General features: G+C 31.2%; 1 protein-coding gene across 1 annotated transcript; it reads right to left on the bottom strand.

Moving 5' to 3' along the window:
• Positions 1–2135: 2135 nt before the first annotated feature.
• On the bottom strand, positions 2136–3738 carry LOC111467518 (ethylene-responsive transcription factor CRF4-like). Its single transcript, XM_023112445.1, has one exon. The coding sequence runs from the start codon at positions 3336–3338 to the stop codon at positions 2337–2339; it is 1002 nt and encodes a 333-aa protein (XP_022968213.1). The 5' UTR covers positions 3339–3738; the 3' UTR covers positions 2136–2336.
• Between the last annotated feature and the right edge of the window lie 10626 nt (positions 3739–14364).

The raw sequence follows: 14364 nt of genomic DNA, 5'->3' as shown, positions 1-14364 counted from the left end.
AATATATATTAGATAAAAAATATGAAAAAAAAATAATTTTAAAAAATTTTAAATTAAACAAATTGGTAATGAACACTCTTACTAAAGTATTTATTTCAAATATTAATTTATGGTACATTAATCTAAAATATATGAATATTTAAGTATTTTGAAAATTATTAATGGGATGAATTGCAATAATGATAATAATAATAGGCAACAAAATATTGAATATTATCGTGCTCAATAAGTCAATTATTTAATAGATATAAAAGATGTACGAAAAAAATAAATACAAGAATGTAAATTCATCAATAAATTTATAAAAAAGAAAAAGAAAAAGAAAAAAACGGGGCATTGAAAATTGTGTACGATTGGCTGAATGTTATTGATATGAACATACCATGCATTGAATGAGATAATAAATTCTCTGAAGGATAATAATTATTTGGGTTTATTTTCTAATTTAAATTCCTCTCCATCTTTATTTTTAAAATTAATTATTATTATTATTATTATTTTGGCTCATCTTTCAAATGAATGTTTTTTTTCCCCTAAGCCAATATATATATATGACAATGGAAGGAACGAAATTAATTACAAACTTGTGGTTGATCGAAAATGATATTAAACTTACTTCCAATTATAATTGTTATTGTAGTACGTGTAACTCGGCCCTGAGTAGAGAATTTAAACTGGGCAAAATTTTAGTGTAAGTGGTTTATTTTATAATTTTAGAAAAATAATACATAAAAGGGAAGATGTTAGACATAATGATTAATAGAATGGGGGCATAAGTTATTTTTATTTATTTTGAGTAATATTGAAGCAAAATAGGAAGGACAGGTTGTCCCCTGGGGTGGTCTCTCCTTCGCACAAGACATTGATTCTAAAATACAATTATTAATTATAAACATCCGATTTTATTTTTTAAGAAAATAGTTAATTACAATTATGGCCTCAGAAAAATCATTGTGCGTGCTGTGTGCACGTGACCCCTGTCCTTGCTTATTCTACTACCCTCCTTTTTCCAGTAAATTATTCAGATTTTATTTTATACTTATGAGTGGTTAATTAGTATCCATTTGAAATTGAAATATATGGAGAGAGAGAGAGAGATTTGCATATAAAAACGAGGTTACCAAAAATAAATGCGTATTTAAATAGTGATTAAGAAGGGCGTTAGGTGTTTTCAGATATTAAAAATAAATTAGTCCGTTCTGTCACCTTGAAACCACAAAAAAAAGGGTTTGACAAAATGAAGAAAAGGGAAGTTGACATTACCATTAATCACACCAATTTGTTTTTAACGAACATTTATTTCCCTTTTCTCAAACTCACCCCGACCACACTTCTAAAACATCACCGACCCTTACTATATCCACAACATCCAACATTCGGTGCCAGTGACACATGTTAATTATAAAACATGCAATTCATCCAATCAAACCCTAAACGTTTCGATTTCACTAAGGACAAGCTTCTTTTGTCTATAATTCGATCAAGATAAAATCCTACCGAGTCCTTAGTATCATAGTGTGCTGAAGTACAATGTGCATTGTGTTGAATGTGATGTGTTGAACCAAAGCGTAATTATTCAAATTTCGTGTTGAATCAAAGGCAAAGAAGATATCTTCTTTGGTGAGATTTGATGGAGCGTATGACAAACTCCAACATGTGCATGGCTGTGAGGGAAAATGATGGTAGATTCAAGATGAGGTTCGTTGACAATGACTCAAGGCATGACATCGACAACCTTAAATGTATAAAGAGCATAGTGTTGCAACAAAATGAGGGATCGAGAGATTGAAAAGAATAATGACTTACTAATAAAGCAACTTTGCAGATATGATGTTCAATGGAACAATTGAACCTTGCGAGAAGTGACAAATGTTTACAAAGGAGAAACAAGAGCTCGATTACATCATTGAATAATATATATATATATATATATAATTTATTTGTAAAGAACATAAATAAAATAAGGAAGTACTCCCAAAAAAAAAAATTAAACAAGAGACAAAAATTGGGAAAATATTTAAGATAAAATTATACAAAACTCTTTTCCACATTATACATTCTTAATAATAATAAACCTTAATTATTGAGTTAAACAAAAAAAAGGAAAAGAAAAATAAATAAATAAATATCTCTAGCAAACCCGGTCCACTCAACTTCCCCCAGATTATGTTAAAGGGTAAAGGAAAGTATACCAAAAAAAAAAAAAAAAAAAAAAAGGGGAAAACTCGCAAAAATAGCCGTTTTTTCAGAGATGCGATATCCTAACAAAATTCCGCCGACATCGGTGGAAGCGATGGTCCACCGCCGCCCAACCGCCCCGTTCTCCAACGCGCCACTCACAGAACTACCAATGGGTCCGATCCCATCAAAATATCTTGGAAATAGTCCTCGCCCACTTGACTGATCGACGAAGACAACAATGGCGACCCAAAATCATCAGGCAAATTTGTAAACAAATCACTGAAACCTTCGTTATATATGCTTTCTTCAAAATACAGTGGCTGTTCGTCCAAGAACATCGGAGATTCGGAGCACGGAAGCTGGAAGACGTCCTCGAATTTGGGGAAATCGGTATAATACACCTCGTAGAACGAAGTTTCGCCTTGACATTCGCGTAATTGGCCATCGGCCATCGGCGGAAGCGGCGGCGGAAGCGGCGGCGGCGGTTTCTGAAACCCGATGGAGTTTTGGGGCTTTTCGGATTCCTCCAGCGACGGAGTTCTAAAGCGTAGAACCGAAGTCGGTGATGACAAATTGTGGGACTCCTCGCAGGAGTCGTCATAGGAACCGGAAACAGAGGGGATATTCGCCGCCTCAACTTCTGTCTCCGGCAGCGGCGGCGGCGGTATTGCAAAGTTCGTCAAAGCATCCGGCCCTCGAAGCTGAATGGCGGCGTTATCGTACACCATAGCAGCTTCCTCCGCCGTATCGTAAGTCCCCAACCAGAGCCGAACACGGCGGGCCGGATCTCTAATCTCCGCCGCCCATTTACCCCAGGGACGCTGGCGTACACCACGAAATTTCTTCCCACTCATGACCGGAGCCGCCTTCGCCGGACGGCGTGAATCCGAACCCTCCGCGGCAGGCCTCTTCCGGGCACTGGGTAAAAAGGCATTTCGAGAGGCAGTCTGGATTTTGACCTCATTTACATATCTCTTCACTCTCTGTCTCTCAAAAAACTCCCCTTCTTCATCGCTGGAGGAATCCGTGGCATCAGGGTCCGTGACGGCAATCCGTACGAGTCGATTTTGGGACGGGGGCTGTTTCCTGGAGGAAAATTTGTTGGTGAAGCTACGGTGCTCTGTGAACTTAACATGAGAAAACAGAGAATCCTCCATGGCAGATTCAGCATGAAACTGCGAGAACAATGGGGGATTTTAGAGAAGGGTGGGGCGAAAAGGGTAAGTCAAAAAAAACAGACAGTTTTTCGTTTTGTGAATTCACCGAGAGGAAAAGGAGAGTGAAAAGGACACAGTGAGGAACACGGTTGTTGGGAGTGTTCCCTGGTCGTGTTTTGTAGGAGTAATGGGAATGAGAAAGGGGTTTTAAGGAAGAAGACGATGAAGCAGAAGAAGAAGAAGAGTATTTATTGAGAGAGATGCGTTGGCTAAGTACTGTTTCAGAAATCTCTCAGGACTCCAAACACACGGAAATCGCTGTTTTATAGGATCCCAATAGCTCAATTTGGCAACTCTTCCTTCCAAATTCCCTTTTTTAATATTCCCTCATATTTTCTTTTTCTCTTTTTTTTCTTCTTTTTTTTTAAATAGGTATTTACTGATTTTTAATCTAAAACAGGTATTTATATTCAAATATAATTAGTGGGTTAATCCAAATTTAGCCCCATTCCTCTATTTACTTAAAAGTTGAATTTTTTTTATATATATTTAGTTCTATTTTTAAAAAAATAATGGAATTACAGAGGTAGGTCGCAAGTTAAAAAAGTGAACAAATTTCCCCTATTTTTCTTTTGACTGAAGTGGGCTACGAAGGGGTAAAAGCGTAATTTCATGTGTAGGTCGGTTTTAAGAATGAGATTCCGTTGTCTACGACGGAGATGCACTCATCCGCCCGCCGCATTTCATTGGACGACGCAGATTGCGGCACGTAATCAAAGTGGGCCCATAAATGAGGGACGGCCCAATCGGACAAATCATATGAGAGAGGTGACTCAGCAAGTGAGTCATCTCGAGTTTCGTGGAGCCAGTCACGTGACACCAGGATACCCGGTCTTGTTTAATTAGTCAGTCAAAATTTTTGACTCTTTTTTAAATAAAATAATTTTATTTTATCTCTGCGTTTATAAAACACTCTGTCCACTCACTTGCCAAATTACCGATTAATCCATAACTGAAAACAAAATCTTTTCAATTTTAAATCTAACTAAATTACTGACAGGTAACACTCATCTGTCTGCCTTCATTTCCATTTATACTCCAGAAAAAAAAAAAAAATATAGCTTAAAATTTGAAAATATAATCTTGTGATATCTTGTATTACATAGAAATTTTTATTATTATTCAAAAAAATTCCATAAAAAAATAACACCAAACAACTCATTTTAAGTTTTATTAAAAATATAAAGACTAAAATGAATCTAGAAACAAATTAGGCATTAATTTTTTAAAATTATATAATTACTTCTAAATAAATTCGTTAAATAAATAATTTTTATTTATTTTTATAATGAAAAAGAAATTCTATTTTGATTTTATATTTACGAAGGATTTGCATATATAGACTCTACGAAGTTAAATATATATATATATATATATATATATATATATATATATATATATGGTAAAAAAAATAAACCTCCTAGTATTTAATCTGAATAACTTGTTTAATTCAAAAGATTTTGAGATTTATTTTGCTACAAGATCTCGACAAAATAATTAATTTTTGGAAAAAATAAAAATTTAGATTTAAAACAAATATTCCTTATATATTTGGAAAGAGCTTGAAGTAATTTACAAATATAGATTGAGCTATAAAAATAAAAGAGAAAAAGGGATGAATTATTTGAAATGGAAAATTTCCCAAAATCAATAATTATGGAATTAGGAAATATTTCCTTTTCCTTCAATATCAAATAATTTTTTATTAATTTTGTGATCTGATTTTTTACTGTTGTAAACGGAAACTAAATACATTTTTAAAATAATTGTTTTGTTTTACCCGTAATGTCAATTTACAATCGCCAATTTACTAAGTGCATGTATTCTCAAATTTTAATATAAATTTTAAAACGATTTAATATCAAAATCTTAATTTGCCTCTTCAATTTAGCAAATTGTTTCAATAATAAAAAGAAAATAAGAGGGTGGGTTTGTGGTTGGAACACGTGGCCATGATGGCGGTGGCAGAGAGCACACACGAGCGGGTCCCATGGAAAGCGTGATAATCCTCGATAAGTCATGGACCTTCAACGCAGAGTATCATTACCCACAATAAAATTTTTACCGGCAACCGGACAAATCCGTCCCCTCCCGCCCTCCCTTCCTTCGATTATACACGCAACTCACGCCAGTGGGCCCACCTAGCACTACCTTTTCCAATTCGTCTTTGCTTTTCAAAAAATAAAAACAAAAAGGAAAAACTTATTTATCAGCAATAGATGTTAATTTTTTTACTAATCATTTCCATGATTAAATAATGTTTTTGCTAATTTGTGGAGAGCAAGAAAAGAGTGATAAAAATATTAATCACATTTAATTTACAAAAGGAATATTTTAATCCTAATAAAGTTCGATTGTTTTTTCCATAAAATGGGAAAAAATTAATTTACAAAACGCCGTCGTTTTGGAGAAAGTACAGTAATTCCATGATAAATGACCACTTTCGTTTTTATTGTCAAAAAAACAAAGTGCAAGTACAATGATGATATGTTTTTCTTCAAATTAGGTCTTAATTAAATAATAATGAAAAGAAAAATCCCTTTTTAATTCACATATATTTTAATTATTAGATATCTAATTTTTCTTTTTATAAATTCTTTTCCTATTTCTAAGAAACGTCCGAGTCATAGTAAATAAAATAAATAGGTTAGATAAGAAATCGAGCTAGTTTCATTCATTTGGATAGTAAATACCAACGAGCTTAGTTTCTAAAATTTTAAGATTAAAAGTTTTGGTCAACTTGGCTAAAACCTTACCTTTTTATTTCCCGCCTAAGTCTTTACTCAAAAATTAATCCATTCGCTTTGTTCTTATGATTATAAAAAGTGGATTAAAGCGAGTGAATATATACTTTGTAAAGCAATAATAATTACAAAAATATACGGACAAGAAAATAACAATAGTACAAACGTGAATAAGTCGATTAATAAAAAGATGTAAGTATGAAGCTATAAACGAAAAAAGTGCATTAGAGAGAATTAAAAGAAAAGGGAAAGTTTTCTAATAAGAGAAGTTGGTATAAAAAGAACACACATGCCAAGTATAATAAAAGCAAATATGAAATTTAAAAGGATTCAAATGTTTTTTTTTTTTTTTTTTTTTTTTGTTTTAAAGTTCACAAGAATATTTTTTTCAATCCCTATTTGAATAATGAATGCCAAATATTCAAACTCATATTATAGTTTGTTTGGAGTCTATTACGAGCTATATTCACATATTCGATTGGTCCGATAAAAAACTTTTCAAGTTAAACATAGTACAAAATCCTACCATATATGATGTAGTATACTCGTTCATAAAATATCTTTATATTCATAGCATAAATTATAAAACTGTGTGTAGTCGATATCAAACGTGTCCCGATCATGTATAAACAAATGACGTTTCTCATTGTTTTAAATTTATTTGTGTCATAATAAGATACAAATTATTAATATCTATTTGTGACCGTTCAAACATTTTTTTAACTCTTCTATTTCTCTACATGTCATCATAAAACAACAAAACTACGTAAAATGATAAATAAATAAGCAAGAGAAAGAGCATAATTGAATTGGGAAAGTAAAGAAGGATGGCGTTTTAGGGCATTAATGAGTCAAAGTATGCATACTTCAAACAATGCACCAAATCCCACTAAACCAGCTACATCAAGTGCTGTCTTGTTTTGGTTTTTGTGTCCATTTTCCCCCCTTTGTTTTTGGAGCCTGTCTTTTTTCCCCCACACTTTGAAAGTATTCTATTTTTAAATAATATTATTAATGAAAGGTAAATATTAAATTTTTAAAATGATCTCTTAGGGTGAAGTTTTTACGCCCTTTTAAAATATGTTTGGTTCTTCTTTCTAATTAATATAAAATTTCATAGAACGTCCTTGTTTTTATGATTTGTAGAATAGGTAGGAACTTAAACGTTCCAAACTTATGACCTTATGATCTTTTTTATGAATTATTAAAGATATGAAGGGCGTAATGGTCAACTTGGTTTGAATTTTTTGGTTCTGTATCATTATCACTATAATTAATAAATTAATAAGAATTATAGAAAATGTTAGATGCCCTTGATCTCAGTGTAGCCAGCTTATCATCCTCTTTATTGTCTCTTGTACGCTTATCAATGAAAACTTTATATTATAAGTGACCCCAACATATATTAAGTCATTAAATATTGGTAACTCTCCTTTATACCTAATTTATTTTAACCCAAGGTTAAAACATTACGACAAAAAAATCTTCAAATCTACTAAGGGATTAGATAGAAAAATGTTTGAAATTAAGTTGGAATATAATGTTCCAAGCTCCAGACGATTGTAATTTTAGTTGTAGTTCGTTGAGCTAGTTGTGCTCGTTAGACTCGTCAAATTAAGGTTGTGAATTTTTTTTTTTGATTTTAATGACTAGTTTTAAAGTTTACAAAGTTAATGTCAACTAGGGTCAGGTCAACATCATCATCTACCCCAGCTGTCTTCTCAGGCAGGATTGTGAATTACATGTAGTATCTTCACGTATGGTGGCAATTACCCATCTATTATCATGGGACGTTAAGACGGGTGAGACTCAACTCTACTAATTGGGTGCCAATTCCCATCTACTAGGTTAAAGTCTCCTAGGGTTCCCATTTATGCACCACTAGAGAATTAGTGCAATACGTTTAGATGGGTAAATTGTCCTATTTAACCATAAAAAAGACAAATTTTGACAATAAAAATTTAAGTCTCGGATAGGCATGTTCTTGTTGTATGCATGCCTATCTAATTTTACTGGAGAGTTACTTAATAAGTATTTTTTTTTATACTCAACATTTTTCAAAATAATTTTTCAATTAATAACAAGGATGTACAAAGTGAGTGTTGCGACGAATGATAATTGAGTCATGCATGTGATATCATTCATTTTCTTCGAATATGTTTTCGTAGAACTTTATCAACATGCATGTAATAATAACTTGGAGAGAAACAATTTATATTAATATAAACGATTCTCCATCTTCTATTTTCCTCGTAAAAAAAACATAGTAATAAAATATTTAATCCGTGGGTAAAACTCATTAATAAAAACAAAAAGAGTAAAGTTAATAAAAATAATCATGGGAAGAATAAATTAAAAAAAAAAAAAAAAGAAAAAAAAAAGGACAAAGTAAAGATCTGTTCTAAAAAGGAGGGCCTCTGTTGATTAATATTAGTGTAAATGTGATGGCATGTTCATTAGCAGTTGGCTCGAATTAACATTTATTACAAGCCCTCGTCTTCAGCAACTGTTTTGAGGCAGTCCATAAGTTATTAAAACCCCACAATTTAATATCCTTCTTCTTTCCTCACAAGCTTCATTTTGAAGCAACAGATGTTGGTCTTCATCCTCTTTCTCCTCCATCCCTTATCTCAGTACAAATTTTAATATTTGTTTATAGGCTTGTCGAGATTTTCTTCATCAAAATGCATGATAAACTTGTACGGAGAGGCCGAATACATCAACTTAGAGATGCTCTTGCCTATTATCGTCTTCTTCTCCTATTTCTATTCTCATCTTCATCAAATTTTATATGGGTGGAGCAAGATGGGGACGGGAATATAATCCCTATCCCCAAATGGAGAGATTTCTCTCCCCACTTCCTCATTCTTGTCCCATTCAAGGCACGTCTCCACGACTTAAATGAATATCTCTAACACCTTAAACGTGGAATAAGTGCAAAAATATATTGTGCTCAATTTCAAATACAATCGTGAAGCTAAACGTACTAGAGATTTCTAGAGGCATACCGTCAAAAAAGAGGTGAAGAACATTTAAAAACTCTTTTTCTACCTCTAGAAAGGGTGATTGCCTATTTTACGAGTGGAAAATCAGGGTGCGCAAACCAAGATCAGTGTTCTCTTGAGGATTGTTGAGAGAGGAGTCCCACAACTAATGAAGGGGTCGATTATGCGTTTATAAGTAAGAAATACATCTTTGTTGGAATGAATTCTTTTGGGTAAACTAAAAGTAAAACTATGGTTGATTGTTGATGGTTGATTTAGACAAACTAATTTTATATTAGTTTTTTACATATTTTAAACGTCTTTTTAAGAGATCTCATAAAAAATGGAACTATAACGATGAATGATTACAGTGGAATTATTTTATGATAAGTTCAAAAAGATTATATAATATTTATAAAGGAAGATGTATTAAATTAAACGTTTTAAAAGTGATTATGATTGTTTAATAGAGAGTTTGATCAAAATGAAATATCCTTTTCAAACAATTTGAGAATTAGTTTAAGAAATAACTTTAATTAAAGAAAATAAAAAAGGTGAAAAAGAAGAGATTGTAGGTGTCACATTAAAATTCCAAGTATATTATATAAAAATATATTTCATGTCACACACAACTTCATTTAATTAACCATTTTCACTAATCTAAACTAGGTGAATAAGGATAGTTTTGTCCCCTTCCTCAATAACACCGGCGGGTCCCACTGACACGACTGTCGAAAACAACCGGCTACCGGCGGCGTTCACGGCCGACCTTCAGCCGTGCCTTTGCTCCGACCTATACATAATAATAATAATAATAATAATAATAGTAATCTTATTTACTTATTTCCTCCCCCATGTGGAGCTGACGTGTCTTTCTTTGTTGAAATTAGGGTTTCCCATCAATCAACCATGTTTTACCTTACATTAACCAATGTTTTTTTAGTGGAAGAATTCATTTATCTATTAAATACAATAAAATATAAATTGCACTCGTTGTTCTATATCTCTTCTTCTTAACCGATATCGAAATATTTTGTACGAACTCAATAGTGACATATTCTTAACAACGATATGTTAAATATATCCACTTACGATTAAAGGGATACATATGGATTATTAACCTTTTTTAGTTATACTTTGAGTTTACTGTTCGTAGAAGTGAAATATCAAACTATTGACTTTTGAGAAGATAACCGACATTTGTCCAATAAAGTAAATTGAAATTGACACAGGAGTATTATTATTTAGCGGAACTCATTTAACTTCTCTATGTATATATTAATGTGTTTGTGTAAAATACAAAAAGAAAAAAACAAAGGAAGAGCTGAAATTGAGGGGATAAAAGAGCTGCATCTGCACCTAATTCATAGTAATGTGAAATTCTCTTGTCTCAAAATGGGGAATTTTGTACAATAAACAGACATTTCTTTTTATTATTATTAAAGAAAAAGACATGTTTTTTGTTTTGTTTTGTTGTACCCTTTTTATACAATTTTTTCAAGTTCCAAAAAGCCCGAAATTTGGGACTTCTCGTACATACAAACCCTGAAATCCAACAACTATTTTATCTCTGTCTCTGTTTCTTCTTCATCATAATTCAATTGGGTTTCTATTTATAATTAAACTTACAAATTTTTAATTTAATTTATCAAAGTGGGCTGCATGACATCTCTGGTTTTAGTGGCCTTATAATATAAATTTAATTAATTAACACCAAAGTTTCATTTAATTAATGTTATTAGATTCTAGTTTTTATTACTTACATTTTGATGAGGTTAGGTATTTTTTGTTTTAATTCTTACGTAAAGAGAGAAAAAAAATCCCTTTTTTAGGGACTACAGCTTCCCACTCGTGTGCACGATCGTATTTATTTAAATTAATCTAATCTTGACTTTTGAATAATAATATATATATATATATATATATTTTGTGTAATTGTATTCACAAAATTATGATTTTTTTTTTAAAAAATAAAATGAAATGAAATTTCAGGACATGGGTCACCATCTATAAGTGCTTGTAATGTCAAACATATATATATATATATATATGTATGTATGTATGCATGTATTTTAAAATGAATTTTTGAAGGCATAGAGATCAAGTTGGAGTTTGGTTTTGTTATTGAAATGATTTTTATGGGGAAGTTGTAACATATTAAATATTTGATTTCTCATTCCAAAGCTTTAACTTGTTCTTCTTTTTGTATTTTTCTTTGCCACATATCACTCTTACTACTCTAATATATTAATATTCCACACTCTCATTAATACTCAATAATTTACTCATCATTAACCTACAATCAAATTAAAATCATATGTTTACGTTCGATTACCTTCTCAAAAAAAAATTTAGAAGCAGTGAATGAATATTGGTTTGTGGGGATATTAGTCTGGACTCTTAAAACCACATTAATACAAGTAAATAATATGTTCATGTCACAAAAGAATGCCTAAGTCGTCAGATGTTGAATCTAAATTCCAAATCCTGAGTATGGAGCGTTACAAGTAGAGATATTTAGGTACTCACCACAAATAGGATGGAGAATGGAAGAGCAAGTGAGAACAAAGATTATATATTATTATTATTATTATTATTATTTTACCTACTTAATAAATAAATAAATAATTTTTTTTACCACTATTGAAATTTTTATTTTTAGAAATTTATTTGAACACCCTATTATATTTATATTTTGTTTATAAAATATTATTAGATTTATTAGAATATTTTATATTTTTAATAAATATTTTTTTTAATTAAAAAAAAAAAAAAAAACTTTGTACGTGATCTTGTTCTCATCCCACCTCGTGGATATTTCTAGTTACAAGACATCATGACCAATGCAACCTCTCAAAATCTATATACATTATCGTTAATGCAATATATATATATCTAAGTTAAGTCAAATCTACAGGTAACTTTAATAAATTCTTCAACAACCAGTGAACGCTTTGTTTCATACTAAAAAGATTCAAGATCATCAAGTCAAATATTTTAGTACTTACTAAATTTAAGCCTTTTTGAAAGCATAGTTTACACAAAATCATTAATTGTGATACTTTGATTAATATAAAGGTTCACGTACTTAGCACAAATTAATTATGTGTATAAACATAATCGTGGTCCCTAACATTAAAAACATTAAAGTAACTAAAATGGCTCACATTTTTAGAACAAGCTGGAAGTGTTTCAATGGGATCGTGCATGGAACTTGTATTTCAGAGACTTACAATAAAAATTAAAAATTGACAATTTTTTATTTGCAGCACCTTAACTTATATTAATATTATATATTCGAGTTTATCTTCATAAAAATGTAGCTTAACTTTACTTATTCTTTATATCTTAGAATTTATCTATCCAACTCATCTAATTATACTTTAAATCCCACCGTTCCCAAGTAATTTTTTCTAACGATGTTTAAGAGTGTTAGAAAGAACATGACTTTTTCCAAGATCTCACAATGGTTGGAGAGAGGAACAAAACATTCCGTGTAAATATGTGAAATTTTTTCTCTTGTATACACGTTTTAAAATCGTGAGATTGACGGCGATAACGTAACGGGTCAAAGCGGACAATATCTGCTACTGGTGGACTTGGATTGTTACAAATGGTATCAGAGCCAAACACTAGAGGGTGTGCCATTGAGAACACTGGACACCCAAAGGAGGTGGATCGTGAATTTAATGATGAAACGTAACGAGTCAAAACAAATAATATATGTTAGCGATAGACGGGGGCGATTAGAAAAAAAGTCACGCCAATATGGCGAATGAGGAGGTTGGGTTTGAGGCTAGGGAGAAAAAGGTAATTTGTGTTGGTGGTGGGCTAGTAATGGGCCAGCCCCAATAATAAAAGGAAGGGAGGCCCATCACTTATAAACCAAATTCTGGTCTGCCTTTAATAGGGCACTTCAAGTTCCAAGTGAAAGATTGATATGTTTCATGTTTATCACTCTTTTTTCTTTTCCAATAAGCTTCATTCATACAAGGTTCTTTAAGAATTTTTTTTTAAATAATAATAATATAATGATTTCAAATGCTGCTCCACTTAATTTAATAATTAAAAATGAAAAAAAAAATTATTATTTTTTATTCCTATGATACATACAAAGATAATATAGAATGAATATGTCATTTCTTATATAATTGAAATTGTCTTCAACTTAGGAACCTAACATGATCACCTCTAGAGCTTATTTGGTTCTCCTTTTCAACTGAGAAGGTGAATCAAAGAAAGGTAGCTTGCTTCTGTTTTAGATTGATGACGCCTTTTGCAGTAATCAACCATCCTATCACGATGTTTACTTGGTCGAAGAGCTGAGAAACAATCTAAAGTAATCTTATACAAAATTTTCTCTTTTAAAATTTCACACGCTAAATATACATAAAATAATAATAATAATAATAACAACATTATTTTACCTTTGAATTGGTGTCGACCATAAATGACATTGAAAAATGTGTAGTATGCACTTCTTTTGAAAAAAATTATGTATTCTACAATTGAAATTATTGCATCATTATGTCTTCTAATATTTCATTAAAAAATGTGATGTATTGAATAAAGTATAATATGCTTTATCACTAAAAAAAAATGTGATTTATTTTAAACAATGTTATCTATCTATGCTTTCTTTCAAAATTGTCATTCTTTATTTTATAAAGTGTTATATATATTCTCTTTCAAAATCAAATGTCACCTATTATTTATTTAAAACGTGTGTTCTGTTATTCTTTTTATTTCAAAATCTTCAATTCTACATTTCAAAAAGCATAATTTATTACACTTTTGAATTTCAAAAAAGATCAATTATTCTTCCTTTTAAATATATTATTAATTTTTTTTTTTTTTTAATTTGACGACAAAGTGCACTTTCAGTCCTTAAAGTTGTAGCTAATGTTTATTTGGTCCTTGGGCGTCTTGAAGGTATGTAAAAGGAATTCAAAATGATTCTCAACCTAACTTTAACCTAACAAAATGAAAATTGGGTTGACTCATTGTACGTAGCTGCGCCGTCGGTCGTCATTTGTCAAAGAGCTTGATGCCTTAGTGAAGAGCGAAGGGAACTGGTCTCAAAGGAATTTCACTCAAATGCAGAGTGACCATCTTTAAATTGTTGACAACTTAAAGCAGAATGAATGTACAATGTTTGGTAAATGATCAGTTCCAACGCCAACTAATAGTGTTATATTAATAGCCAAGGGAAAAGAGAAGAAAAGAACCATAGAAAAC

Source organism: Cucurbita maxima, unplaced genomic scaffold, assembly GCF_002738345.1.
Source record: "Cucurbita maxima cultivar Rimu unplaced genomic scaffold, Cmax_1.0 Cma_Scf00034, whole genome shotgun sequence".
In the NCBI taxonomy this organism is placed as follows: Eukaryota; Viridiplantae; Streptophyta; class Magnoliopsida; order Cucurbitales; family Cucurbitaceae; genus Cucurbita; species Cucurbita maxima.
Note: the sequence above shows the minus strand (reverse complement) of the source record. Positions and strands in the feature narration are given on the sequence as shown.